This window comes from Zootoca vivipara, chromosome 14, assembly GCF_963506605.1.
Source record: "Zootoca vivipara chromosome 14, rZooViv1.1, whole genome shotgun sequence".
In the NCBI taxonomy this organism is placed as follows: Eukaryota; Metazoa; Chordata; class Lepidosauria; order Squamata; family Lacertidae; genus Zootoca; species Zootoca vivipara.
Window position 1 is genome coordinate 15,187,783 of NC_083289.1, and position 27,960 is coordinate 15,215,742.

General features: G+C 48.2%; 1 protein-coding gene across 2 annotated transcripts; it reads right to left on the minus strand.

Annotated features, from left to right (window-relative positions):
* Positions 1-1,448: 1,448 nt before the first annotated feature.
* Positions 1,449-27,941, minus strand: FSD2 (fibronectin type III and SPRY domain containing 2). Of its 2 annotated transcripts, none has more exons than XM_060282501.1 (13): positions 27,482-27,527; positions 24,827-25,177; positions 24,644-24,739; positions 23,410-23,643; positions 14,480-14,502; positions 13,049-13,170; positions 12,256-12,420; positions 11,790-11,924; positions 9,662-9,815; positions 8,343-8,476; positions 7,464-7,596; positions 4,119-4,295; positions 1,449-1,823 (listed from the first exon to the last, which is right to left on the minus strand). In XM_060282501.1, the coding sequence occupies exons 2-13, from the start codon at positions 25,142-25,144 to the stop codon at positions 1,574-1,576; spliced, it is 1,941 nt and encodes a 646-aa protein (XP_060138484.1). In that variant the 5' UTR covers positions 25,145-25,177; positions 27,482-27,527; the 3' UTR covers positions 1,449-1,573. The 2 variants fall into 2 exon arrangements, with proteins under 2 accessions (XP_060138484.1, XP_034988109.2); XM_035132218.2 differs by lacking the exon at positions 27,482-27,527 and adding an exon at positions 27,692-27,941 and having other exon boundaries at positions 1,450-1,823.
* Between the last annotated feature and the right edge of the window lie 19 nt (positions 27,942-27,960).

The following is a 27,960-nucleotide window of genomic DNA, read 5'->3' on the forward strand; positions in this document are numbered from 1 at the left end:
AGGACCGTGATGGAAGCCAGAGCGCACAGAAACACCGTTTACCTTTCCGCTGCAGCATGAGCACACGAAAGCTCATACCAATGACAAACATAGTTGGTCTCTAAGGTGCTACTTTTTGAATTATGGTGCTGGAGGAGACTCTTGAGAGTCCCATGGGCTGCAAGAAGATCAAACCTATCCATTCTTAAGGAAATCAGCCCTGAGAGCTCACTGGAAGGACAGATCGTGAAGCTGAGGCTCCAATACGTTGGCCACCTCATGAGAAGAGAAGACTCCCTGGAAAAGACCCTGATGTTGGGAAAGATTGAGGGCACTAGGAGAAGGGGACGACAGAGGACGAGATGGTTGGACAGTGTTCTCGAAGCTACGAACATGAGTTTGACCAAACTGCGGGAGGCAATGGAAGACAGGAGTGCCTGGCGTGCTCTGGTCCATGGGGTCACGAAGAGTCAGACACGACTAAATGACTAAACAACAACAAGGTGCTACTGGAAGGATTTTTTAATTTTTTTGTTTTGACGACGGTAGACCAACACTGCTACCTACCTGTACCGACAGAAAGAGTCTCTGCTGCAATTTATAAACTTTACCTGTTGCACAGCATGGCACGCATCAAGGCTGGTGGGGGCGAGGCTAGCAAAATTCAAACAAAGGAAGGATTGAGTATTTGGAGAAATACTCCTTAGAGGAGCTTTGGGGTGCTTAAGGAACATGCTCTATAATGCTAGGTTGGGCCCTCCAGGTGTGGCCAGGACTCCAAATCCCATCATCTCTGACCATTTGCTATGCTGCCTGGGGCTTATGGGAGTTGGAGTCCAACAGCCTCCAGCAAGCCACAGCTTTCTCACCCCTGCAGAATGCAAATGGATCCGCAGTTGCGAAGGAGCATCCTTAAAGAGTACACACAGCAGCAACTGGGTTTTATTTTATTTCTTCAGCTTTTACTGCAGGTGGCTCAGTGCCTCTCACCTCGCACTATCGATATTCACAAGCAATAGTAAGCTTTGACTTGCCTCCCAAACTGCTTATTTAGAAAACTGGTGCAGAGATTGCTAAGCAGAAAGAGAAAGAAGGAAGGAAGGAAGGAAGGAAGGAAGGAAGGAAGGAAGGAAGGAAGGAAGGAAGGAAGGAAGGAAGGAAGGAAGGAAGGAAGGAAGCTTTATCCAAATGACGCTTACATGAAATCGTAATTGCTCTTTGCAGATGTTCCTTGGAAGCCGCAGCAATAAAGACCACTGAGAGCTCATCATGACCCAAAGATACACAGTGTAACAAGCTTATAATGTAAGTAAAAGCTAACAAATCTTTCAAGTTATTATTATTTTCTGTCTTTCTGTCATTTTGAGTTTTGCAGCTGTTTAATCTGATGTTGTGGCAGCTTTGTTTAAAATTTTCTATGTAAACTGCTTTGCTTTCAAAGAAAAGTGGGATATAAGTTTGTGTGTTTTTAAAAAAGAATGAAGTAGATGGTATTTTAAGGAAGACAGTATGGTTGTGGCACTTAGAAGCTGTAGGTTTTAATAGAGTTATGCAAGAGTCAGGCATTGCATGCATGCCAAACAGCTGCCCCGAATCACGAAATCGGGTAGGTGGGCATCGCAATGCCATTCAGAATCCGGAGTGTGCCGGGCTCCTCTAGAGCAAAACAAGGACACACAAAGTCCTGAAAGTGGTTGTGGAAGGTGTACAGGTGTTGCATAATATCCCTGTTAAAAAACGACAGGCTCCCTTTGTCGTAATCAAGCAGAAGTCCAATCCTCCGGGGAGGGACAGTAATCGTAATGTCTGGAGTCATTCCATTGTTCAGAAACTCGTAGGTATGTCTGTGCAAGAGAGAGAGAAAATGCATGCAATTAGAAGCTCTTAGAACAGACTGGGTTTTGTTTTTTGTGGAGAGGCTGGGTTCTGCAAAGTGTCATTGATGCAATAATACTGCATTAGTGGTAGATTTTTACTGGACATCATTCCAGTTCTATTACCTGTTCTGCTATGCTTCCCCGCTGTTGTTTCATTTTTGCCACCTGGAGGGGCACACATGCACTGTTGGTGCAATTAATAATAATAATAATAGTAATAATAGTAATAATAATAATAATAATAATAATAATAATAATAATAATAATAATGTATTTATACCCTGCCCATCTGGCTGGGTTTCCCCAGCCACTTTGGGCGGCTCCCAACAGACTATTAAAAACACGATAAAACATCAGTCCTTTAAAACTTCCCTAAAAAGGGCTGCATTCAAATGCCTTCTGAAAATCAGATACTGTAGTTATTTATTTCCTTGACATCTGATGGGAGAGCATTTCACAGGGCAGGCACTACTACCGAGAAGGCCCTCTGCCTGTTTTGTTTGTTTTTTGAGCAAGTGCTTTATAAATGTTCTATGTTTTATATTAAAAAAAAGTGCAGGAGGAAAAAAATTAAGCAGAACTTTTGTGATATAAAAAGTGACAAGAGTTTCAGCAGGAAGGTATGGTAACATGCATGAATTGAAAATGAAACAGCGCATCCAGCTCTAAGCTTTTGTAGGTGCAGATGGTATTGAAAGCAAGATCGTTTATGACTGGGCAGATACACCAGAAGATCACGGTGCTGAAAGTGGGTCTGACTATGGGTGCACACTGGTGCTTTGCAAACGGCAGGGGTGTCAAACTCAAATTCATCGGGGGCCGCATCAGCAGTTTGGTCACCCTCAAAGGGCCGGTTGTGTCTGTAGGACTATGTGTCCACTCTTTATTATCATAAATTATTGTCACTGCATTCAATTATTACTGTTTTTTGTAATAATGTAAGCTCATTCCCGCCCCCACGCGGATCACATTCCTGCGTCGTGGCGCGTGTGTGGGAGGGGATGTAAACGAGGGAAATTTGAACAAAAGGTGGAGATCGACGGCTTCCGGGGGGGGGGGGGCTCAACTAAACCTTCGGCAGGAAGGAGAAAGCCACTGCTGGGATTAAAAACCTGCAGGTGGAAAGAGGGCTTCCCTCTCCCGCACTGCGTACACCCAAACCCCGCTAGGCAGGATGCCACACGCTGCAACCCACCCCATGCTTTGGAGAGGGGCAGGAACATGCAGTGCAGCGCCAACTCCCTGGTTTGCTTTTGCATCCTCCCTCCTCAGCGCCAGAGTCCCTTCCCCTCGCGCTGAGGGAGGGCAGCGGATTTCCCGAGGAGGAAGGCGGCGGCAGCCCCAGCGGACGTGCATCTTCGCCTCAGAGCTGCTCTTCCTCCCACCCGCGCTGTTGTCGTCTTCGCCGCCGCCTCTCCCTACCGGGACTGCCTCACTCGCTCTCGGAGACAACAGCAAATCCCGCCAAAAAAAAAAATCCAGCGCTGCTCCGTCCCGGCACCAACTTTGCCGGCGGCGCCTGTAGGACTTTCCTACCTCCTCGGCGGGCTTCCTCCTCCTCCTCCTGCATCTCACTTCCCCGTCTGGCCGCTGTGCCACCGCCTCCCTCAGCCTCATTCGAAATTGAAATTCCCTGGCCAAGGCCGTCAGCGCGGCTCCAGTGCCCCAGCCTCCGCCTACAGCCCCGCCCCCGGTTTTGACCCTCGGCCAATCGCAGGCTCCAGAACTACTGTCAGTGGCTAATGTTGGCGGCGGCTACGCGGGCCACATGACGAGGTCTGGCGGGCCGGATTAGGCCCCCGGGCCTTGTGTTTGACACCCGTGGATTAGATGATCCACGGGGTCCTTTCCAACGCTATGATTGCTGTGGTCTAAACCACTGAGCCTCTTGGGCTTGCCGATTGGAAGGTAGGCGGTTCAAATCCCCATGATGGGGTGAGCTCCCGTTGCTCTGTCCCAGCTCCTGCCAACCTAGCAGTTAGAAAGCATGTCAGTGCAAGTAGATAAATAGATACACTGTGGAGGGAAAGTAAATGGCGTTTCCATGCGCTCTGGTTTCTGTCACGGTGTTCCGTTGTGGGCCAGAAGCAGTTTAGTCCTGCTGGCCACATGACCCGGAAAGCTGTCTGTGGACAAACGCCAGCTCCCTCGGCCTGAAAGCGAGATGTGCACCACAACCCCATAGTCTCCTTTGACAGGACTTAACCGTCCAGGGGTCCTTTACCTTTACTTTTTACCTCTATGACCTGGAAGCATTTGTACCTGGAAGAGTTGACTGTGTGCCTCATACACCAGGAGGCGTGACTTGTGCCCAGATAGCTGTCTCGAGACACATTTTCAAAAGCCACACCAACACGGTATTCCGTATTTTCATTGACGTCCACCTCCCAGTAATGTTTGCCTTGGAACGATATTGGGTTCCCCAAGATAGCGATGGATCTGGCAAAAGGAAATGTGGAATATACTTTTTTTTAAAAAAACGGATGGCTTTCTTGGTAGACACAGCATATCCTATCTGGGTCCATCTTCTGTATATTCCCTCGCTATAGAGAATATCTGAAGGTAGTCAACATCTGTGACAGGGGTTCCCAACCTTTAGTGAGTATATTTGGCTATTTGAAGGTGTGCTGTGAGCTCCACCATTTCTGGTCACACCCCTCCTCCCCCCCTGGATCGGTTCCCTCCCCCAGAGACAGAAAGAAACAAAGTGCATGTACACACACTTTGCTTTTCCAAGGAATCAGTTTAAGAGTCAGGTGCAGGCGGGTTAACCTGAGCGTTGAAAAACACATAGAGCTGAAAGAGGAAGTGGGAAAGAGTGGCATCGTTCCAACTTCCTCCTTCAACTCTGTGTACTTTTCAAGGGAGAAAAGGGCAACCGCTCTCACCACCTCACCCCAAGTGAATGGAGGAGCTCTCAGAGTCTTTATTGGCACCATGTGCCCTCTTGAACCTTATCACAAGACCACTGGATTTATGAGGGAGCATCGATCTGATTCAACATGACCCTGACTTCTTCCGTGTCTATAGACCCATTTTGTTTGCTAGGAAGTAAGTGGCTTAAAGTTCCTCAGCGCTCGTTTGCCCGGTGGCATGCCCATTCCATAGTAATCACAATGATGACGCTCACAAGCCCAGGAATTAGGAATCCTTGGCTGGAAGTCGTGCTGCATTTTAACTGTTAACTCTGGAACACAGAGAGTGCAAAATGGTGATGTTTGGACAATGCTGTGTTGAATGATGCATGTGATGATTTTGGTGGGGAGCCTATTTGCAAGCGTCTGAGGACACGGGACTACAATATCCTAGTGGGGAAGGCAAAAAGTGCAATTTGTGTGCACTTTTGTTGGAAGATTAGTCCTGCTGTGTTCAATGGGGCTCTCTCCCAAGTATGTAAGCATACGATTGCGGCTTCCATCTGTTGCAGTTTACTGTTGTAGCAAATGCAGGACGATCAATAAAGCACCCGATTAGCAGTGCACAAAGTTCCATCACAAAGGTTATAATTTATCCGCATAACGTAAACAGAAGTGAAGAGAATTATATATACAAAACTTAATACATTACCATTTTTAGCATAGCAAGAAATCTTACAGTGCAATTCTATGCATGCTTACCCAGAACTAAGTCCTGCTTAAGGCAACATTCACAGCATATATTTAAAGCAGTATCATACCGCTTCATAACAGTCATGGCTTCCCCCAAAAGATTATGGGAGCTGTAGTTTGTTAAGGGTGCTGAGAGTTGCTAGGAGACCCAGTATTCCCCTCACAGAGCTGCAATTTCCAGAGCTCCCTGTGAAGAGCAATTGACTGTTCAGCCACTCTGAAAATTATAACTCTGTGGTACCATAGTGCTTTAAATGTGTGGTATGAACAGACCCTCTGAAATTAATGAACCTAAATTAGTCATGCTTATTAACTTCTCTGGGTCTGAGCAGGACTAACCTTGAATACCTCCCAGTGTTTAATGGGGTTCTCCCATAGGGATAGCAGCCAAACATGGTAGAGGTCTAGGCCAGGCATCCCCAAACTTCGGCCCTCCAGATGTTTTGGACTACAATTCCCATCATCCCTGACCACTGGTCCTGTTAGCTAGGGATCATACGAGTTGTAGGCCAAAACATCTGGAGGGCCGCAGTTTGGGGATGCCTGGTCTAGGCTGACCCCTCTTTCTCCTCATTTTAAGTGGAACTGATTCATTTACTCTCTGGTAAACATCACCCAGAATTGTCAGCTGTATGTTGTAAGGAGGAATCTTTCAGGGGGCATACCTACTCTGCATATCAGTTTGTGTATAAGCTAGCGTTGCTATGGCAATCACAGCAACTTTTGGAATTAAGTGGGAGGGAAGACACTTGCCTGCTTCCTGTAGAATCTAGTAACGTGCAAAAAAGCGAGAGACCGCATCGTGTAATTAGGCTGATTTTAAAACCATTACAGCTGTGCAATTAAGAGCAAATTGTTGTGATGGCATCCAGTGACGCTCGCCCTTTTCTTTTTGCATTTTGGGCTGTCTGGAAGCCGAGATGAGGGGGAAACGGGGCTCACAGGCAACGTCAGGCCAGCATGCACAAACTCTGCTTAAAATTACAGGATTCCCTCATGTTTTATGGAACCCCAGAGGAATGCTGGAGGGGAGAGGAAATTCATTCACAGTATGAATGACATGCATAGTAAAATGTGACGAAATAGCAGAGGAGATCCAAGTCTACCTGCAGTGTAAACTGTCTTGTCGGAAAGTTTAACAGGCAACAACAAACATGAGCTGGTGCAGTGGAGGCTGGTCTGTTAGGGCAAATGGGGCACTATCTCTCCCATTTCAGTCCACCGCCCCCCATCTGCCTGCTTCCTTACTCACTGTCAGCTTCCTCCTCTTTGGTCTTGGTGTTGCCCTTGTTGAACTCAGAAGGGAGGAGGCAGAAGGGGGCAAAACCAGAATGCATTGGCTCCGCCTCTCACTTGCTCTGACTCCACCTACTTTTCACGCTCCCTGATTTCTACCCCACCAGTCCCAATGTCTGAGAGAGGAGGCAGGCATTTCTATTGATTTTTTTTTTTTTACTGCACTTGAGCACAGATCAGAAGAAACTTTATTTGCATCAGCCACTAACCATAGCAATAAAATAAAATAAAATGTACTGAAGCTAGAGGTAAAAACTTAACTATACAAAATACATTTTGGAGGTTTACATCAATAATCAAATAATAGATCTTATTCTAATTTCCCCTGCTTAATTTTTTGCAAGTTTTTGCTGTCACCTGATTATCTTGACCTGCTAGAAGAAAGGGCTCAGTAGCAATGTTTGAGCAACCCGGCATAGAGGGGTAAAAACCTCACTCCTCAAATCTTTATAAAGAGTGCAAGCACATGAGCCACTGACACATTGATGCCATCAACACAGGGACATAACCATTTTTTCCAGCAGAATTTGAGCACACTTCATGGCTTGCTTGCCCCAAAACTGTGTCTGAAAAACCATCCTTTACTATTATATTAACCCTTTGGGAAGGCGTTTTTGAAAGGTGCAGATCCCTGCCAAAGAAGAAAAGGTGAAATAAAATTGTATGCTCGTAAGCCTATGAAACAGGCCGACAGATTCTATACCTTGTAAAGCTGTTTTCACGGAAGGGCCATTCACATTTGGGACTCTCGGTTTTGCAACATGCAATTGTCAATCCATCTTCTAGCACAGACAGCAAGGGGTGAGCCGTCTCCTCGTTCAGAGTAAAGGAAGTACCTGTGGAAGGATGGAAAATTGTAGCCGGCAGGGATGGCGGAACCTTGCAAATGCAAGCAGCTCCTGTATGATGGCCCCATTCGCACATGCCCAGGGTTGCTCCCCTGGAATTGGGGCCACAACCCAGAGGCAGAGCTAGGGGTGGGGCTAGCCACCCGCGGGGGTGGGGCTAGCGTCCATACCTGCCAAGTACCCCGTTTTCCCCGGGAAACCCCCGTTTTTACTTACCTTTTCCCGGTGGTCCCCCGTATCACTTCGTCTCCTGTTTTTCTCCGTTATTTTCTCCTGCCGGCGACCATTTTTTTTCTTTCTAACTTCCGGTGTCGGCGGCGGCCATTTTTGGTGCCCATCGATGGGCAGAGCGACACCGGAAGTTGCGTCGACGCACTTCCTGACATGCGTAGAAGCGACTTTCGAAGCCGGCGACGGCCATTTTTAGTGCCCATAGAAGGGCAAAGCAACACCGGAAGTTACGTCGACGCAACTTCCGGTGTCACAGGGCTGCCGGTCCCAGATTCTGCAGTCCGGGACTTGGAAGGTAAGTTAGCGTCCCAGGAGGCGCCACCCACGGCGAGCATCCCAGGGGGGCAGCGTTGTGATGTCACCCCCCCAGGGATGACACCCGGGGTGGGCCGCATCCGCCGGAACCCCTTCCTTCGCCAGTGCCAAAACACGCCCCTTCCCGGGACTAGGTAAGCAGCCATTCTGCCCATACAGGTGTGAAGAATTGTCTCTGTAGTTACTACCTGTGCTTAGGATGGAGACAGGCTCGCTCCGTTCGCTGGAACCTCCCATGTTGACGGCTTTCACGGAGAGCAAGTAGTTGTGTCCTGGCTCCAGCTGAATCAGTGCTTCACAATTCGGAATGCCGACAATGGACCTGAGAGAGAGAGAAACAGAAGGAACCCTAACAGGTCACTGTTGTCAAGGGAGCACAAAAGGCATTTGAGGAAGAGTGGAGAAATGAGGCAGAAAGGGTCACACACCCCACCCCCTGCACACACAAATCTGTTCCAATGTTGGGATCAGAATCAAAATCTTGGGAGGGGACAAAGGCAGCAGTCTGAGGTGAGCCAGGATCCAGAAGCCCCAATCAGCACAAAGAGCGAGAAGATAGAAGTCCGAGTGGCTAAAAGCTCCCTTTTCATGCTGATCGGTGGCTCTTGGGTAGACACTGGATCCCTACTGCAGAAATAGCAAAGGGTCTTTGACCCCTTGAGCTGAATGGTCTCAGTGTGGGTCAGGTGTCCCTACTGTAAAAGAAAGGTAAAGGTAAAGGACCCCCGCACGGTTAAGTCAAGTCAAAGGCGACTATGAGGTTGCAGCGCTCATCTCGCTTTCAGGCTGAGGGAGCCGGTGTTTGTCCACAGACAGCTTTCCGGGTCATGTGGCCAGCAGGACTAAACCGCTTCTGGCACAATGGAACCCTGTGACAGAAACCAGAGCGCATGCAAACGCTGTTTACCTTCCTTCCGCAGCGGTACCTATTTATCTACTTGCACAGGCGTGCTTTCAAACTGCTAGGTAGGCAGGAGCTGGGACAGAGCAACAGGAGCTCACTCCGTTGCGGGGATTCGAACTGCCGACCTTCCAATCGGCAAGCCCAAGAGCAGGCACCCCCAAACTGCGGCCCTCCAGATGTTTTGGCCTACAACTCCCATGATCCCTAGCTAACAGGACCAGTGGTCGGGGAAGATGGGAATTGTAGTCCAACACATCTGGAGGGCCGAAGTTTGGGGGTGCCTGCCCAAGAGGCTCAGTGGTTTAGACCACAGTGCCACCCGCATCCCTGCGCACCTACTGTAATGTATGTATTATCAACTGAATACCAGGTGGCCTTCTTAAGAGAAACAGCTATGACCCAGGAGACCAGCTGTGGAGAAGCTTGTTGCCTTGTATGCAAGTTCCCAGGCCTTATCAGGTATGAAGTTTGCTAACCCTTAGCTTAAAACGCCAACCTTCTCCTTCACTGCCTCCCTCTTTCCTTTCGGCTATTTGGGTGTTTTGAAAAACATGGCCCGAGCTAAACAGCGGCATTGCATGCATCTAATACTACGCAACACACTCGGTAATGATGTTCCCGTCTTCTCCATCTGTCAGCTTGGACAATTCAGCCGTGTAGGAGTCAACAGGATTTGTGTTCCCAGATTCCCACTGCACCAACGCGGCATGTTCACAACTTCGGATCTCCTTCCTCTTGAGGACAGGTGCCAAAGGAGCTTTAAAAAAAGGAAGCAGCAGATAATTATTTTTTCCCTGAGCCATTTGGTTATGAGATATGAGGGTTTGTCTTTTAAAAGTATTATTAAGGCAGGCATCCCCAAACTTCGGCCCTCTAGATGTTTTGGACTACAATTCCCATCATCACTGACCACTGGTCCTGTTAGCTAGGGATCATGGGAGTTGTAGGCCAAAACATCTGGAGGGCCGCAGTTTGGGGGTGCCTGTATTAAGGTTTTCATTGATTAACTTGAAAACAAAGATCAAAGGCACCCCCACCCCCAGATCAGACCCTCCACAATGGTTGGGCTTTCAGCATCCACTCAGATGATCGGTTCTTCTTGCCCCCCTCCCTTGCTGAATATTTACATTAATTTATTCCTTTATTTCATCGCAGTATTTATATTCCACCATCTCATGTAAAATATCAAGGTAGTATTCAGAAATTTATGCAAATATGATAAAGCATTTGGAACCCCCTCCCACTAGAAATCAGGTAGGCACCATCCCTGCTAAAGTTCAGGCTCCTGGTTAAAACAATATCGTTTCAGGTGGTCTTTGCATCGTGAATTCTTCCTTAATGTTTTAAATTTTCCTCTCCTCGTGTTTTTGTTTCCATTTTTGAGATTTTAAATTTCTGAGGTTTAAAGTGCTTGAATTGATGTTTTACATTTTGTATATTTTTTTATTGCCGTAAGCTGCTTTGAGACCCAGATGATTCAAAAGCGGGATAAATCAAATCAAATTTATTCCAGATATAAGCTCATACAGCATAAAATAAATACAACAAGATGTGCTTGCTTTACAATCAATAAAAAAAAATGAGATACAATCGATACAAATAAATATAAGGTTTAAAAATATAGTACTTCAGGTAATATAAGGATAAAAGAAGCCATGTGCTAAAAGGTTTCAGGATTCATATACAGTAACAGTCCATTTTGCCTCTTATAGGACAGAACAGCAGTTAGAAATCTTGCCACTTGCAAGGTTACAAAAGAATCAGTGTCTTGCAGTAATAGGGCGAGGAGAGTCTCTGCTGGAAGTCCAGAGAATTTTTGGATTAATGGACTCAGTAGATTTCTCCTGACAGCACTATACAGGGGGCAAGTAAGAACTATGTGCTGGCAGGCATCCCCAAACTGCGGCCCTCCAGATGTTTTGGCCTACAACTCCCATGATCCCTAGCTAACAGGACCAGTGGTCGGGGAAGATGGGAATTGTAGTCCAAAACATCTGGAGGGCCCAAGTTTGGAGATGCCTGTGCTGGAGGGATTCCGTCAACTGGTTGTTACAGGAATGTAAGACTGAGACTCGGCCCTTAGAGAATCTATGGAGCAGGACATTGGAGGGAACGGTATTGAACCTTGCTTTGATAAACGCAAAGCGGTGGCCAGCAATGGAGAGGGATGTTAGATAAGCTGGGAGATGAAGCGGGCTATAATCTTTTAAAATGTCTGTTCATTTATTATTTTTATTTCTTTATTAAATTTGTATACCGCCCTATACCTGTAGATCTCACACCATAAAATCACAATATAAAAAACCCCAGAAAATACATAATAAAAACAAAAACAAACCAATAAATAATATGATGATTGATATACATAAATATATAAACAAACAAAAATAAAAGACTATACATGCAGTACAGAATTATCCTTAAAATAACTGGGTAATCTTAGGAAAATTTAAGCTGAATAGGCCTGTTGGCATAAAAGGATCTTCAAGAGATCATGGAAAGTTAACAGTGAGATTGCCTGCTAAATTATCTACTAGAAAAGGCTTTTATAGTGTTGTTTTGTTTTTATAAGCAGCTCTGGTGGGATGTAAGTATTTGAGATAAATAAAAAAAACTTGCAGAGTTCAACAAACTTTAGCTAGTTCACGCCCCACTTCGGTAGACTTTGCTTTGTTCAAAATTCAGGGAAAGGTGAATGTCAAAAGCCATTCGAAATCCGAAATGCACTTACCTGTGATGTAATCAGCTCGTTCACTCGCTGAACCAACCCCGGCTCTGTTGAGGGCTTTCACCCAAAACTCATACTGTGTATTCGGCGCCAGGTTAGTAACTGTGCAATATGTTTCTTTCACGTTTAGCATAAACGCTGCAGTGAGAAAGCGGAAGATTTAAGAAGTTGTTTTAAAATGGCATTTTCTGAAACCAGCCTCTAAGCAGGAACCCTTTCAATATCTGCTGCGCAATTTCATGGTTCAGTGGCAAGAGCCTCTCAGCCAGATTTAATTCTCAAATAAAAACAAAGGCAATGCTTTGTATTTCCCACTGGCTCGCCAGTTTTTTTTTAAAGGATTCAGGACTGTTGTTTCCGGACCCCAGAAAACCACCCCTGACAGGTGCTTGAAAGTATAGCTCTGTGGAGGGAAAACTACAGTTCCCAGAATTCTTTGAGGGCAGTCATGGTGTAAAGGCAGCCTTACCATCCTCCTCCTCTTTCGATGTCTCGTTGCTCACGCGTTTGTAGTACAGCTGGTAGCTTTCAACAATATCTTCTGAAAAGAAGCTCCAGCAGACTCTCACGGACGTACCAGTAGCAGAATTGGGATCCTGGGTGTTCATTACTGGTGCACAAGGAGGCAAAGGAGCTGGAACAAACAGGGCAGAAGGGGGGGATGGGAAATATATCTGTTAAGCAGAATTCACATGGTGAATTCCAAATATCAACAACCCCTCTTAACAGAAGAAACTGCTTTATATTTTATGCAAGTTGTCCGCCTGGTTTAGTATTTAGTCTACACCAAGCTGATGGTGGGGAGAACCACCAAGGGCCACACTTCTTTCTGGGCAATCTCCCGAGGGCCACATGACAGCGGTGGGTGTGGCTAGAGACAAAAGTGGGTGGAGCAACACATGTAAATTTTCACTTTGTACAATAGATTCGTTTCTACGTAGCCATCTTCCCCAGCTCTTTCTTCCATTCAGACAAGGAAGAGGAATAATAATAATAATAATAATAATAATAATAATAATAATAATAAATTTATTTATACCCCGCCCATCTGGCTGGGTTTCCCCAGCCACTCTAGGCGGTTCCCAACAGAATTAAAAGCACAATAAAACATCAGACATTAAAAACTTTCTTAAACATTGAGTTCAAAGATACTTTTCAGCCAGGCAAAAACCATTGGGGCACAAGCAAAGCCAGGAAGGAGTATGGACGGGGGAGAATTATGGGGGTCAGATAGAAACCAGGGATAAATACAATGAAAATACCTGGGACTGAATTAATGGAGTCCATTAGTTCCTGAATGTCAGAGAAATCAATGACCCGGGATTCAAAATTTGTCGGCACTGAAAGATCTATATCCACGTCCTTTTTCAAGAAGTCGACCAATCTGCAAGTATCAGAGAAATGGAGAGTAAGACAGCAACTTGAAGAGCTTGGCTATATATCAATGTCTCATATTTTCTCGTATGTGTGTGTGTGTTAGATAGATATAGATATATATCCATTACGTCAAAATCATCCTCATTCCTCATTATTATTATGTATACAAGTGGGATCTGCAACAAAATGTTGCAGCTTGGACTGTCCCTGTTCAGAATACTCCATTCCTCCCCCCCCCATCTCACATGGTTTTCTCTTCTCCACTCAGCAATCAGTTCGCATTCTCTGTCCATTGAGCATGCTCAGTCCTCATGGGACTATTGGGAAGCATCTCAGCCCTTCCCCCGCCACCTTTAGGAATTTTTTCCCCTAAATAATTTTTGTACTTCTCCTATTCAGGCCTGGTGATATGCCCATGAATGGTGGCAACCCAAGCTACATAAGGACCGATACTTGGAAAATTGAGTTTCTTAGCTGCTAGTTAATGCTTCTGTCACATCCTTCTGTCAGATGAATACCCCCAAAAAATTACCAAAAAAAATCAATGCAATGTGGCCTCCCCAAACTTGATGTTCTCCGAATATTTTGGCCTACACCTCCTGCTAGCCCCAGCATGGCCAATGGCCAGGGGTGATGGGAATTGTAGTTCAAAACATCTGGAGGGCACCAGGAGGCTGGGGAAGGCTGTAATTCGACAATATTAGAGCCAACCACTAAAACACAGACCCTCCAAGTGTCCCTATTTTCCAGGGACATCCCTGATTTAGAGAAGCTGTCCCGGTTTCTGATTTGATCCCGGAATGCCCCGCTTTTCCTTAGGATGTCCCTATTTTCATCAGAGAAATGTTGGAGGCTATGGAGTTATCCAACCCCCCAAGCCGTCTGAAGGCAACCCTGCATAGGGAAGTTGTTGTTTTTTATAATGTTTTATTATGTTTTCATTATGTTGCAAGCTGCCCAGAGTGGCTGGGGCAACCCAGTAAGATGTGTGGGGTATAAAGGTACAAATAGTAAAATGATCATTATGGAATGGGATGTGCCTATTTACATCGGAGAAATGTTGGAGGGCAGGCAAACACAATCATTAAAAGTTCACTTTGTGGCCTTGGGATGCTGACGACCACTCTCAACCCAACCTATCTCACAAGTTGTTGTGTGGATAAAAGTTGGGGGGGGGGACCATGTCTTTCACCCTGATCCATTTGTAATAAACATGAGGGATGGACACAGGCTCTCAAGCATAAGAAAGATATTCAGTATATTCATCTTAAGTACGCAGGAGGGTGAGAAACTATGTATTCAGGGCTTAATATTACCTGTGGCTTGTAGCTACTGCGGCCTGCCGACAAGAGAGAGAGAGAGAGAGAGAGGAAGAAGAAGGTGGTTTAATGATAGGAACACATTACAAACATAAATTAAAGGGGCACAGGAATGTTAAGGTATGCAAAAGCAACAACAAAGGTTTTGCCATTTAACCACAGAATACTATTGTTCATAAAAATGGCACCTGTTGATCTAATAACTTGGAACTTGACATACATGATTTACCTGAAGAGGTCTATGATGTGCCGAATTTCAAATAGATATAATAAAATTACCAGAGGTTCAGCAAGTTTAAAAATGCTGAAAAGTGACACGTTTCTCCTTTCTAATCCACTTATCATATATTTATTTCCAATCTTGGTGAAAACTACTACCATACTTTCTTTTGGCTTGTCATGAACTTTGGTAAAGTTCTGAGCAGCCGTTCAACTGTTATTAAGGTTTTCCTGAGCCATTAAAGCATACGGCAGCAACTGCTGGCAAAATGATTTATTTATTATTTATTTCATTAAAAAATTATACACTGCTTGTAAAAAAAACCCAACCAAAAACACCCTCAAAGTGGTTAACAAAAAAAGTAAAGCAATAAAATCAAGAGATTGTTTCAACCATACTTAGAAACATACAAAAGTTAAAACACTAAAACAAGATTTGTTGTTTAGTCGTTTAGTCGTGTCCAACTCTTCGTGACCCCATGGACCAGAGCACGCCAGGCACTCCTGTCTTCCACTGCCTCCCGCAGTTTGGTCAAACTCATGTTCGTTGCTTCGAGAACACTGTCCAACCATCTCGTCCTCTATCGTCCCCTTCTCCTTGTGCCCTCCATCTTTCCCAACATCAGGGTCTTTTCCAGGGAGTCTTCTCTTCTCATGAGGTGGCCAAAGTACTCAGCTTCAGGATCTGTCCTTCCAGTGAGCACTCAGGGCTGATTTCCTTCAGAATTGATCTTCTCGCAGTCCACGGGACTCTCAAGAGTCTCCTCCAGCACCATAATTCAAAAGCATCAATTCTTTGGCGATCAGCCTTCTTTATGGTCCAGCTCTCACTTCCATACATCACTACTGGGAAAACCATAGCTTTAACTATACGGACCTTTGTTGCCAAGGTGATGTCTCTGCTTAAACTTACCTTAATTTTCTAAGCATCTGGGTCTAAACAGGAATGTTTTTAGCAGGTGCCAAAAAGAGTACAGTGAAGATGCCTGCTAGGGAGTTCCAAAGTGTAGGCACTGCCACAGTAAACAATTGGGTTGTTACAGATGCAGAATGCAGTCATGCCAATTCCACTGATCAAAGTGATTCCAATCCAAAGTAATGCGGGTCATACACAGTTTGCTACTGCAGTGAGAATTTTGCCAGTGTGCCAATGTTGGCAGAGTAAGTCATCTAGTGGATGTCATGTGCCATACCTATTCCTCATTGTATGTAGTCATCAAGAATTGCATTTATATACCACCTTACAGCCATTGTTGTGCAGTGGTTCTGGAGCTGCCGGCCCTTGTGAGCCCACACATTTGGAAACCTGAGGAACTGCTGTGGGCACCTGAAATATACTCGGAGTCGAGAGTGAATTTCATGCTCTTTATTCAGCTCATATTCATCAAGGAGAAGAAGAGAAGACGAATGGCTCTTTTCCCAAAACCATCTGCTTATATACATTATTTACACAATGGGCCTTGCGTGATTGGCTACTTCAGGGCTACACCTGTGGGCCAATTATATTGTGGATTGACTTCTGCCTGCAGCCTGATTGGCTGCTCCTACAGGCCAATCAGGTAGCAGATTCACTTCTGCCAGCCGCCTGATTGGCTGCTCCAGCAGGCCAATCAGGTTGCGGATTCACTTCCACCTGGAGTTGGATTGGGTAGCTCCCGCTGATTCTGAATCCTATTGTTCTAGGATTCAGCTCAGTACATAACACCCCTCCCCTCTAAGTTCCAGTCCTGCCCGGGAAGTTGCATTCGTAGTCCCCAAGGTCTGCTGGCCGCCTCCGTGTGCGTTGTGGCCTGGGGTGTTCCTTGGTCAGGGGTTCTGGTTCTGGCTCGTGTTCCGAGGCTGCTGGCTGTGCCGGGGCTGTCTGGTCTGGCGCCACTGAACCAGTAGGTTGTGACTCTGGTTCCGGTGTCCTTCCAGCCTCGGGGCGCCCCTCTGTGCCTACTGCTTCTGCTTCCCCTGCCCACCCCTCTCGCTCTACAGGCCTCACTGCCCTGCTGTCCCCTTGGGACCCCTCTGTCCCGCTCTCCTCCCGGGTTCCTCCTGGGAATCGTCGCCGTAGCTGGTCGCAGTGGCGGCGCCAACATTGCCCCCCTTCCGTTAGTACCTCGTACGACACGGGACCGGTCACCTTGGTGACTGTGGCGGGTACCCATGCTGGGCCTGCCCCAAAATTCTTTGCATACACTGGGTCCTGGGCCACAAATGTCCGGGGGTTCCTGCCTTTCCCCACCACTACCTCATCCTGAGCTCTGTCGGGGTGAAGTCGGTCCAGTCTAGTTGCAAGGCGCCGGCCCATGAGTAGTTCAGCTGGGCTCCGGCCCGTCGTTGTGCTTGGGGTGCTGTGCTGTGCTAGAAGAAATGCGGCAAGGCGGTATTCCCAGTCCCCTTGTGTTATGCGGCGGAGGCTGTCCTTGGTGGTCCGCACCATGCGCTCCGCTTGGCCATTGGTGGCAGGGTGGAATGGTGCTGAGCGGATGTGGCGGATGGCGTTCTGCGCTGTGAAGGTCTGGAACTCCTCTGACGTGAATGCGGTTCCATTGTCTGAGACGAGGGTGTCAGGGAGCCCGTGGGTTGCAAACAGCTTACGTAGTACCCGGATGGCTGCCGCCGTAGAAGTGGACGGTACCAGTGCGACCTCCAGCCATTTGGTGTAGGAATCCACCACTATGAAGAATGTTTTTCCCTGGAAGGGGCCAGCGAAGTCCACGTGCAAGCGTGACCATGGATGTCGGGCGGACTCCCAGGGCTGGACTGGGGCCCTTGGGGGATCCGGGCGGGATTCTTGGCAGGTCTGGCAGTGTTGGACCCAGGCCTCTATCTCTCTGTCAATCCCCGGCCACCACACATAACTCCTGGCAAGGGCCTTCATCCTCACTACCCCTGGGTGTGTCTCGTGTAGGGCTGTGAGGACCCTTTTGCGGAGGGGCTGGGGAACAACAACCCTGCTTCCCCATAACAGGCACCCCTTGTGGGCCGACAGTTCATGTTTGCGGTTTGTGTAGCCAGCGAATTCTGGCCCGGGGCTGCTGCTGGGCCATCCTCGCCACACCCAGTCCAGGACCCGGGAGATGACCCTATCTTTTGTGGAATGGTGCGCAACTTCTTGTGCCTGAATGGGTCGGTCGGGAAGCAGCTCCAGGGTCATAACCTCTTGCGCAGGCGCTGGGTCGGGGCCTGTTTCTGGTAGTGGTAGCCTGCTGAGGGCGTCTGCGTGGCCCATCGCCTTCCCAGGGCGGTGGATTAGTGCATACTGGTAGCCGGCAATGAAAATTGACCACCTGAGGACACGTGGAGACAACACTTGGGGGGTCTGCTTCTCGGGGGCAAACAGGCCAAGCAACGGCTTGTGGTCAGTCACTATGGTAAAGGGCCGCCCGTACAAGAAATCATGGAATTTTTTTACGCCCTTCACGATTGCCAGACCCTCCTTGTCAATCTGTGAGTAGTTTCGTTCGGCTGCAGCAAGCGTCTGGGAGAAGTATGCCACCGGCACCTCTCTTCCATCCGGGAGTTGGTGTCCCAGGACCGCGCCGATGCCATAGGGAGAGGCGTCGCATGCCAGCACCACTGGCAGCCTCTCGTCGAAGTGTGCCAAGACCGAGTTCGAGACGAGCAAGTCCTTGACTGCCTGGAATGCGGCCCTTTGTCGCTGGCCCCACACCCAAGGGGCCCTTTTATCTAGGAGTCTGTGTAGGGGCTCCGCTACCGCTGCCTTATGGGGAAGGAAGGCATGGTAAAAGTTCAATAGTCCCAAGAATGACTGAAGTTCGGGCTTGCTCTTGGGCGCTGGGGCCTCACAAATGGCCCGTACCTTGTCACCGGTTGGATGGACCCCTTCTGCGTCCACCTTAAATCCCAGAAAGTCCACCTGCGGCACTCCCAGTAAACACTTTTCCCGCTTCACCTTGAGGCCCGCCGTCTGGAAACGGTGCAGGACGGAGCGGAGGCGGTCCTCAAATTCCTCTGGTGTGGGCCCGGCGATCAGTACATCATCGAAGAAGGGGGTGACGCCAGGAATCCCTTTAAGGAGAGAGTCCATTAGATTCTGGAATATGCCTGGTGCCACGCTAACGCCAAATTGCAGCCGCTTTACTCTGAATGCCCCTCTGTGCGTCACAATCGTCTGAGCCTCTGCTGTGGCTTCGTCCACAGGCAACTGTTGATACGCTTGGGCCAAGTCCAGTTTGCCAAAGATTTTTGACCCAGCCAGGGTGGCGAGGACATGGCTGACCACTGGCACTGGGTATGCATGGGCCGTGAGAGCCTTGTTTATGGTGCATTTGTAGTCTGCACAGATGCGGACCGAACCGTTAGGCTTGACGGGTGTGACAATTGGAGTTTCCCAGGGGGCGTTGGGCACCGGCTCCAGCACTCCTTGCTCCACGAGCCGGTCCAATTCCTCGTCTATGCGGGGTTTCAGGGCGAACGGGACCCGGCGGGCCTTGTGCCTGATGGGTCGTACAGCGGGGTCTAGCTGTAGGGCAATGGGGGGTCCTGTATATCGTCCCAATGCCCCATCGAAAACCCCTGGAAACTCTTTGCATATGGCGTCCACGTCCACTTGTAAGCTAGTGCGGTTCACCCCGGTAACGGCTAGCCCCAGAGGTCCAAACCATGCCAGTCCCAGTAAGCTAACGTAGGGGCCCTTAACTACCAGCAAGTCCAATTGTTGCTTTCGCCCTCGATATTGCACCCTGAAGGTCCCCACCCCCATTGTAGGGACCTTACGTTTCTGGAAGTCCCGGAGGGTGAATGGGGCCGGCCTTAGTTTGGGACCCCCATTAGGGCACAGTTCCCTTAATGTTCGGGCTGAGATTATGGATAGAGTTGAACCCGTGTCCAGCTCCATGCGGCATGGGGCTCCCTCTATCTGTACCTCTATATAAATTTTCTCTGTGCTGGGATGGGGCAACTGGAATACCTGGTAGTCCGTGATCTCCGTCGAGTTGCCTTGGTGCATGGTGCCGTGTGACCTGGGGCTCCTGGGTCGGTCATCTGATGCTTGTCGACGGGTGAGTCGAGCCCGACACACCCGGGCGATGTGTCCCAATTTTCTGCACTGCCTGCACTCTGCGTTGCGGAAACGACAGGTCCTCCTCTCGTGGTTCTCCCCGCAGCTTGCACAGTTCCCTCCTTCTCGTCGAGGCTGCTGTGGTGTGTGTGCTGCTTGAGTGCGCCGCTGTACTCGGTGTACTTCCTCCCTGTCAGATTCGGATTCGTCGGTGTGGTCTTCGTGGTAGACCCTCGGTTGGGATGGCGGGGCCGGTCGTGCCTCTTGCGTTGACCTCTCGGCGGCTTCGGTTGCCAGGGCTTCCTCCAGAGCAATCTGGAACGTGAGGTCTTTTTTGGCGTAGAGGCGTCGTTGCAACATCTCGTCCCTCAGGCCACCGACGAGGCGGTCACGAAGCATGTTCTCCAACTCTGAGAAGTTGCATAACCGGGCGGCTTGGCGGAGGGAGGTCACAAACCCAGTTATGGTTTCCCCCGGGGCTTGCCGCTTTGCGTAGAAGGCATTTCGGCAAGCTACCACCGAGGGCTGTGGTGAAAAGTGCTCCTTCAGCCGTTCCATTATTGTTTTGTAAGAGACGGTAGCGACATCTCTAGGTGCAAGGAGAGCCCGGGCGATTTCAAACGTCTCCTCTCCACAGACGCTGAAGAATGTCGCCCTCTTCATGGCATCGTTGGTGACTTCTTTCGCTTGCAGGAGGAAGTTGAAACGGGCGGCGTACCCTTCCCAGTCTCCTGATGCTGGTTTGAATGGCAAGAAGCTGCTGTCGGTTGCCATTCTGGGTTCCTTGGGTCCTGGAGCTGAAGCCTGGATGCACGGTGCGATGCAGCGGTGCAGCAGGTGGCGGTGCTGCGGTGCAGTGCGTGGTGGCGGTCAGCTCATCAGGATCCCATCCTCGTCGCCAGTGAAATATACTCGGAGTCGAGAGTGAATTTCATGCTCTTTATTCAGCTCATATTCATCAAGGAGAAGAAGAGAAGACGAATGGCTCTTTTCCCAAAACCATCTGCTTATATACATTATTTACACAATGGGCCTTGCGTGATTGGCTACTTCAGGGCTACACCTGTGGGCCAATTATATTGTGGATTGACTTCTGCCTGCAGCCTGATTGGCTGCTCCTACAGGCCAATCAGGTAGCAGATTCACTTCTGCCAGCCGCCTGATTGGCTGCTCCAGCAGGCCAATCAGGTTGCGGATTCACTTCCACCTGGAGTTGGATTGGGTAGCTCCCGCTGATTCTGAATCCTATTGTTCTAGGATTCAGCTCAGTACATAACAGCACCACACACACCCATGCAGTATCATACCATTTCAAACAATCATGGCTCCCCGCAAGGAATGCTGGAAATGTCATTTGTTAAGGGTGCTGAGAGTTGTTAAGAGACGCCTTTTCCCCCTCACAGGACTCTGGGATTTGTAGCGCCGTACGGAGTATAGGCAGAGGGCCTTCTCTTCTCGGTAGTGGCACCCACCCTGTGGACACTGGCGGAGGAATGGGAGTGCGGAGGGAGCGGACCGCCCCTGGCACCACTATTCCAGTAGGGTGCCATCGCGGCGCTCCCCCGACATGCGCTGTGCACCCCCATGCGCCACACCCCCACAGGCGGCGCACCACGCCCCCGCCTGCTCTCCGCCTCCGGTAGCAGAGCATGCAGCTTCGCCACTGCCTGTGGAATGCCCTCCCACCAGATGTCAAGGAAATAAACAACTATCTGACGTTTAGAAGACATCTGAAGGCAGTCCTGTTTAGGGATGTTTTTAACGACTGATGTTTTAATGTATTTTTCATCTTTTGTTGGGAGCTGCCCAGAGTGGCTGGGGAAACCCAGCAGGATGGGCGGGCTATAAATAAATTATTATTATTATTATTATTATTATTATTATTATTATTATTATTATCTTCTAACACCTCTCAGCACCCTTAAGAAACATCAGTTCCCAGCATTCTTTGGGGGAAGACATAAGAGTTTAATGTGATTTAAAGGTATAGTGCAGATGGGGGACTAAATTTAGATATAATCTTCAGGGTTCTCTTCTGGCTTGGCACAGTTTGGAACGTTTTATTGGGGGGATTATTATTTGGAAGAGAGCCTTCCTCCACACCAATTCAAATTAAAAGAGAATAAAGCTGTTGCTAAAAATAGCAAAGAAAGCTATCTTCTTTTATCTCCTTCTCAAAGATTGCTGCGATTGTTCTGTAAAAGCCCCCCCCCCCCCGCACTCCGGCTACACGACAGAGCAAAATTAAGGTGATCACTCACAGGAATTGAAAATCCCTGCTATGTTCTTGACAGAAGCACCTGCCTATAAGAGGCCTTTTCTCAAAACGTGTTCTTCACTGGCTGGATTCATGAATCAAAATGTGGGAGATTTCTGTCACCTTTCAGCAAGTCAATATTAAACCCATTCATCAAATCAATTCACTGTGTGTGTTTGTGCGTTTGTGTGTGTCAACAACCACTTCCTGGTGCGTTTCCGTTGTGCTACGTTTATCATCTGTAAAATTTGTGACACTTTGTGCCGCTATGGCAGTTCTTTCCACTTTAATTTGTTTTATTTCATTTTATATACAATCTTTACAACAGAAGACTTTACAACCAGAATACACCAAATAAACCAAAATACGAGCAAGAACATGACTCCCGTGTTTTCATTCGTACCAAATTCTTCTCAAATTTCCTTATTTTACTATTCATTAATATTAGTCTCCTCCTTTTAACTCCTTGTTCTTGATCCCTTAAGTCACATACTGTATATATCTTTAACAATTTTCCAAATACTACCCTATATCCCCCTCCCCACATACCCATTACTTCCCTTCACCCAGGTGCGATCTTCTCTACATAATATTTCACGTTGTGTTGATAGAGGTTTGGCAGTTCTTTTGTTCCTTATGAACTCTCCCTCAGAAACGTGGGTCACATCCGTACCACATATTTAAAGCACTCTGATACCACTTTAACCAACACAGTCAAGGGTGCTGACTTGGGCCTCAGGTTATGGGTGCTCAATGGCACCCAAGACGTAACGTGATGACATCATGATGTCACATTGCGTCGGTTGTGTGGCCCCGCTTCCAAGGGTCTTGGCGATTATGCCAGAACCTCAGTTTCTACCAGAAGTCACATACAGAGGTCTGGCAGGGCCTTAGACGTCGCTCCTGAGACCTTGCGGAGTCTTGAAGGTCATGTCCAAGTCCTCAGAAGACTTTCAACGGTTTCTACCGGAAGTCACGTTCAGAGGCCTGGCAGGGCCTCCGATGTCCTCTGGGAGGTTGCGTTGGGGCTCTGACACGACTTCCGGTAGAAACCAGAAGTCAAGTCAGAGCCCCATGTTGTGGATTCTAAGCACCCACATTTTTGTGGATGCCCTGGCACCCAGGGCCCCCTAGAACTGGTACCTATGATCACAGTTCCCTCTAAAGAATTCTGGGAACTGCAATTTTTTTTAAGGGTACTGATTGCTAGGAGACCCCTCACAGAGCTACAATTCCCAGCCCTCTTAACAAACTACAGTCCCCAGGACTCTTTAAGGAAAGTGGGACAAAAATAATAAATCTCATTTAATTTTAATTTGCTTACAGACTGTCTCATTTGCCTTTATCAACTGACTCTTAAAACAAAACAAAACAGATTTGAGGTTAAAGACTAAAAAAGTATTTCATCACTGGTTGTTTCCATCGCATACATCTCCTTACCTTGATCGCATTCACTTTATTTTCACCTTGGTTGAGATCTTCAATGGTTTCCATCAGGTCCTTACATGTGTCCAGGTTGCCTCCACAGCTGACCAGCTGCTCATACAACCCTTCCAACTTCTCCTTCTTTTCTTCTCCCAAAGCCTGCATGTTTTCCTCATACCTTTGCTCGAGAGTCAGCATGAGATCATTGTAGCACCTCTCCAAGTTGTGCTCCTGCTTAGCAAAATTCTCCTGGAAAGAAAGCGTTTCAGGGTTGGAATGGCTTTGCTGAGCAATTGCCACCAAAAAGATCCACGAAAGGACCTACACCAGGCATCCCCAAACTTCGGCCCTCCAGATGTTTTGGACTACAATTCCCATCATCCCTGACCACTGGTCCTCTTCGCTAGGGATCATGGGAGTTGTGGGCCAAAACATCTGGAGGGCCGCAGTTTGGGGATGCCTGACCTACACAATAAACCTGCCCTGATTTTATAATACCGGTTCAGCCATAATAGGTTTTTTTTTAAGAAGCAGATTTTCCAGCTGCACAAATTTCCCGCCAGATACCCCACACTAAAAAGAGAGAAATCTGAATGAACACAAAGCACACTTTGCTCTTGGCCTCAGTGGCGGTTTCTCCATAGGAGTGGGTTGTTGTTATCTACTATGCAGAAATGGTTCATTTATGGATCTGTCTTATTTCAGTAACCAACAGAGGTGCAAAACCTCAAGGGTATTTTCAAGGATACCCCCCCCCCAAATGTTACCTGCCTGAAGATGAAGGAGAAGAGGAGCAGATTTCAGCCCCAAAGAAGAAGGTATTTTAACATGGTTTGGCAGTTTAAGGAGGAGTTCAGTATGGATGGGGCTTGTCTGATCTCAACTGGTAGGGAGTCCCATAAAATTGGGCCCACAACCCTCAACATGTGGTTTCTAGTGAATACACACCATGGGGGGCTTCTAACAGTGATACCCCTGAAGACCTCTGTAACTGGGCAGGGATATAAGGGATCAGGTCATCTTTGAGGCATCTTGGGCCCAAATTGCTAACTTAATGCAAGAACCTTGAACCTGGTCTTGTAGCATATGAGCAGCCAATGCGCTGACCTTTGAGCACTAGAATTATGTGCTGGCAATAGTTCATCTCCAACAACCTTCCAACCGCAGCATTTGGAAAACCCAAAGGTAGCCCCACAATCAAGTATCGAGGTCCCATTCTTGAGGTTTCCAATGCATGAATATGTCTCACCTCGATGGTGATAAAAATTTCCTCCAAGTGGCTAGAAAAGCTCTCCAGGCGAGTGATCTGATCTTCCAGTTTGCATACGTTTTTCCGAAACTCATCCTATTCAAGAAATGACATGCTTGATTATTGTGGAAAGAGAAATCCCCTCCTTCCAGACTGGATCGACTGGTTTGCCTTTGTCCTCACCTTTGCGATTTCCAGCACGCTGCTAAAAGGAATGATCTCGTGCTCATTGTGGTCGCCACTCTGCTGATCAATGGCCCTGATCGGGACGCAGCACGTAATACAGTATGTATCTTCCACTTTGTCGCTCCCTCTTGTGTTGCCCACGGAAGGCAACTTTTGCTTCTCGGCGCCTTGAGTCTTGCTGGTTTCGCCCAAACCCAGGTCTCGTCTCCGGAAGGGCTCTTCCGAAAAGAGCTCCAGATCTTCAGCCGAGTCATAAAGTTCCAAGTGGTAGAATCTGGGGGCTTCCACCTCTTTCTCTTCGGATCGCGTGTCCATTGCAGGAACAGGAAGGCGGGATGCCAATCTATCCTGCAGAGAGAGTTTTTTGGGTTATGGGCAGCTGAGGAACAAAATGTCACAAGATGTTCAGAACAGGCAGAGGGAGAGCTGCGTAGCCACAATGACACGAAGGAAGAACAAAATATAGGAAACCCAGCCAGATGGGCGGGGTATAAATAATAAATTATTATTATTATTATTATTATTATTATTATTATTATTATTAAGCAGGAAGAGTTACTTTTGTGTACCAAAAAAACCAAAGTCCTGGGGCATCTTAAAGATTTAAATCAGGGGTTCTGTTGTTGTTGTTGTTGTTGTTAGCCTGGGGGCCACATGACATTCTGTGCAATTTTTCGGGGGCCTATTGACCAGTGGTGGGCAGGGCCAGAAGAAAATGTAGGCGAAGCAACAACAAAACACGCTGCTTATGTACAGGTCTGCTCACCTTCCGGGGTGGGTGGCGTTGCATCCGGGCATCCGGGCCCTCATAGCGACCCGGTTAGGGGGCGGGAGATTGACGCTCCCTCCGTGCCATCTCCCGCCACATCACCCCTGACCGGACAATCTATGCCGGAAGGGGGCGTGGCCACAGGTAACTTAAACCAAGATGTGGCCGGGGGCTTCCCCCTCCGCCAGATCTCCTTACCCACCCACCCTCTTTTAAAGCTTTGGTTTGACATGACCTTGCTATGGACAAATCTCTGCCACCTTGTTGTTGGGGCCGGGTAGGAATTTTTCCACTTGGCGAATTGGCACCAGCCATTTGGTTTTCGCCTGCCTTTTAGCCATCGTCACAACTTTGTAAGGTTAGGCATTGGGCAAGCCTTTGTTTAAGGGAGGGGAGGTTGTAGCCTCCGCCTGCCCCTCCTCGATAAGGGCATCCTGTTAAAGGAATCCGGAGGGGTGGATTCTGTCCGAAGCCCAGGTGTGGGCTAGGGACAATGCCACTACCCCAATGGGGACCCCTCAGGGTGCCCCTATTTGATGTAAGTCATAGGGTTCCCCCTTCTGGTGGTTTGCCCTTAGTTCAACTCCCTGCAGACGGGCAGGTGTCAAGATATAGCCTGGTTTCACCCAATGCCTAAACCAAACTGCTCACATTTGTAACCAATACAGTCATGGCCGGTTTAAGCCCATAATCCAAAACACTCATGGTGTGTTTATTAATCAATGCGGAACTACAGGGCAATGGGCTTGTTCCTCATTTGAACACGTTCTTGTCTATCATGCAGTGGCGTAGCTAGCTGCTTGGGCGCCCGTGGCGGTGCAAATGCCCTGCACCCAGGGGCAGGGCAAGCGGAGGCAGAACACACTGTGCAGAACTTCCACAGAGTCCGCAAGCCCCATGTTGCCGTTTCGGGCAGCCTGCAGTTTCCTGAGCCACCGCATTACTCCCCAGGAGAGGCGTGTGGCTTGGGCGCAGTGCAGGCCAGGCCCCGTGTTCACCCCCCTCAGTGATGACACCCAGGGTGTCCCACACCCACCGCACCCCCCTTCCTACACCACCGCTATCATGCAAGTAGCCAGACAAGAACACTCAAAGAGGATGCAAAGCAGGACTGATGAAGAAGTAGGGTGTTTGGCCTGAGGAGAGTCCTGATAACCTCATAAAGAGGCCTGGAGTGAGCAACAGGGCCTCAAGACCAGGGCCGTCTTAAGCATATCTGGAGCCGTGGTGCAAAGATCCTTCCAGCGCACCCCCCCCCCCCATTTCCCAGAGTTGTCGACCTTTTCCCAAGCCTCTGCGGGGATCGCTCTCCTCCCCCGGAGGCATGGGAGGGAAGCTGCACGCCAGCCAGCCTTATGCTTGGCAGGGCGCAGCTGGTGGGCATGCAGTGAAAGGGGAGGCCGCCGGCAAAGCCACACAGCTCCCCCACTTGCTGGGGTGCCCCTGAGAGGCTGGCGCCCTGGCGCAAGGCGCCACTAAGCCCAATGGGAAAGACGGCTCCGCTCAAGACTCCAGGACTGGCATGGACCTCTGTCCCCCAGCAAGGTGCCAACTCAGGGTTTTGTCGCTGTGCCCTTTCACCCTCTACCACAAGTGGCCTTCCAGTGGCCTTGCTGACCAAGGATCCAATTCAGACCATTAAGAGAATTCCACGATAGTATAAACTTTACATTGCAAAGCCATGCATTGCGTTTCATGGTTTGTTTGTTTTTTTACAAACATGTAATTTCAATTTACAAAGCATGAATGCACTTTCAAAACAACTGCTTGCAGAAATATGCTCTCATTATCTTTTTATGCCGCAGTCCAATTGCTGACATTTGTCAAAGTTTATTGAACAGCATTTCTTAAGCTGGAGCAAAAAGGGTCGTGGAGCGGCTTACCTAGAATCAAAGCAAGGCAAGTCCTTCCATGCAGGTTTACAGTCTTAAATAAAAGAAAAGACGCACAAGGGAAAGGGCACAGGGAGGAAAATGGAAAATAAGAATCAAGACTCAGGCACCCATTTTTAAACAATCGTTCCTATATTGAACAGCTGCCCCAGTTCAATCTACCATAATAAAAAAGGAGAATCTTGCTGTTCTGAAACTTGCCTTCTGGGTAAAGATTCCACTATTTCTTCTGGTGCCCAGATAGCAGTAAACTTCACATTTGTTTCTCCTGACAAACCTTGATTTTCATACGAAGGCAATTCTCTGCCAGGTTTCTAGACGGGCAACTGTGGACTTTTTGCTGTAACACGAGACAGCCGCTTCTTTCTGAGCGGTATGTCAGCAGCGATGAGCAAAAGCGACAAATATAGACCACCGGCAGCTCTCCTTGCAGGGGAGGATTCTAAAGTGTCACGGAGGAGAATGTCAGA

Excerpts from the sequence above, each read along its gene's own strand:
- FSD2 (XM_060282501.1), bottom strand. The coding sequence starts at position 25,144 with ATGGACACGCGATCCGAAGAGAAAGAGGTGGAAGCCCCCAGATTCTAC. Across the intron at positions 12,421-13,048 it reads CTCCATTAATTCAGTCCCAG|CTCCTTTGCCTCCTTGTGCA; the intron begins GTATTTTCATTG and ends TGTTTGTTCCAG. Across the intron at positions 11,925-12,255 it reads ATCGAAAGAGGAGGAGGATG|CGTTTATGCTAAACGTGAAA; the intron begins GTAAGGCTGCCT and ends TTCTCACTGCAG.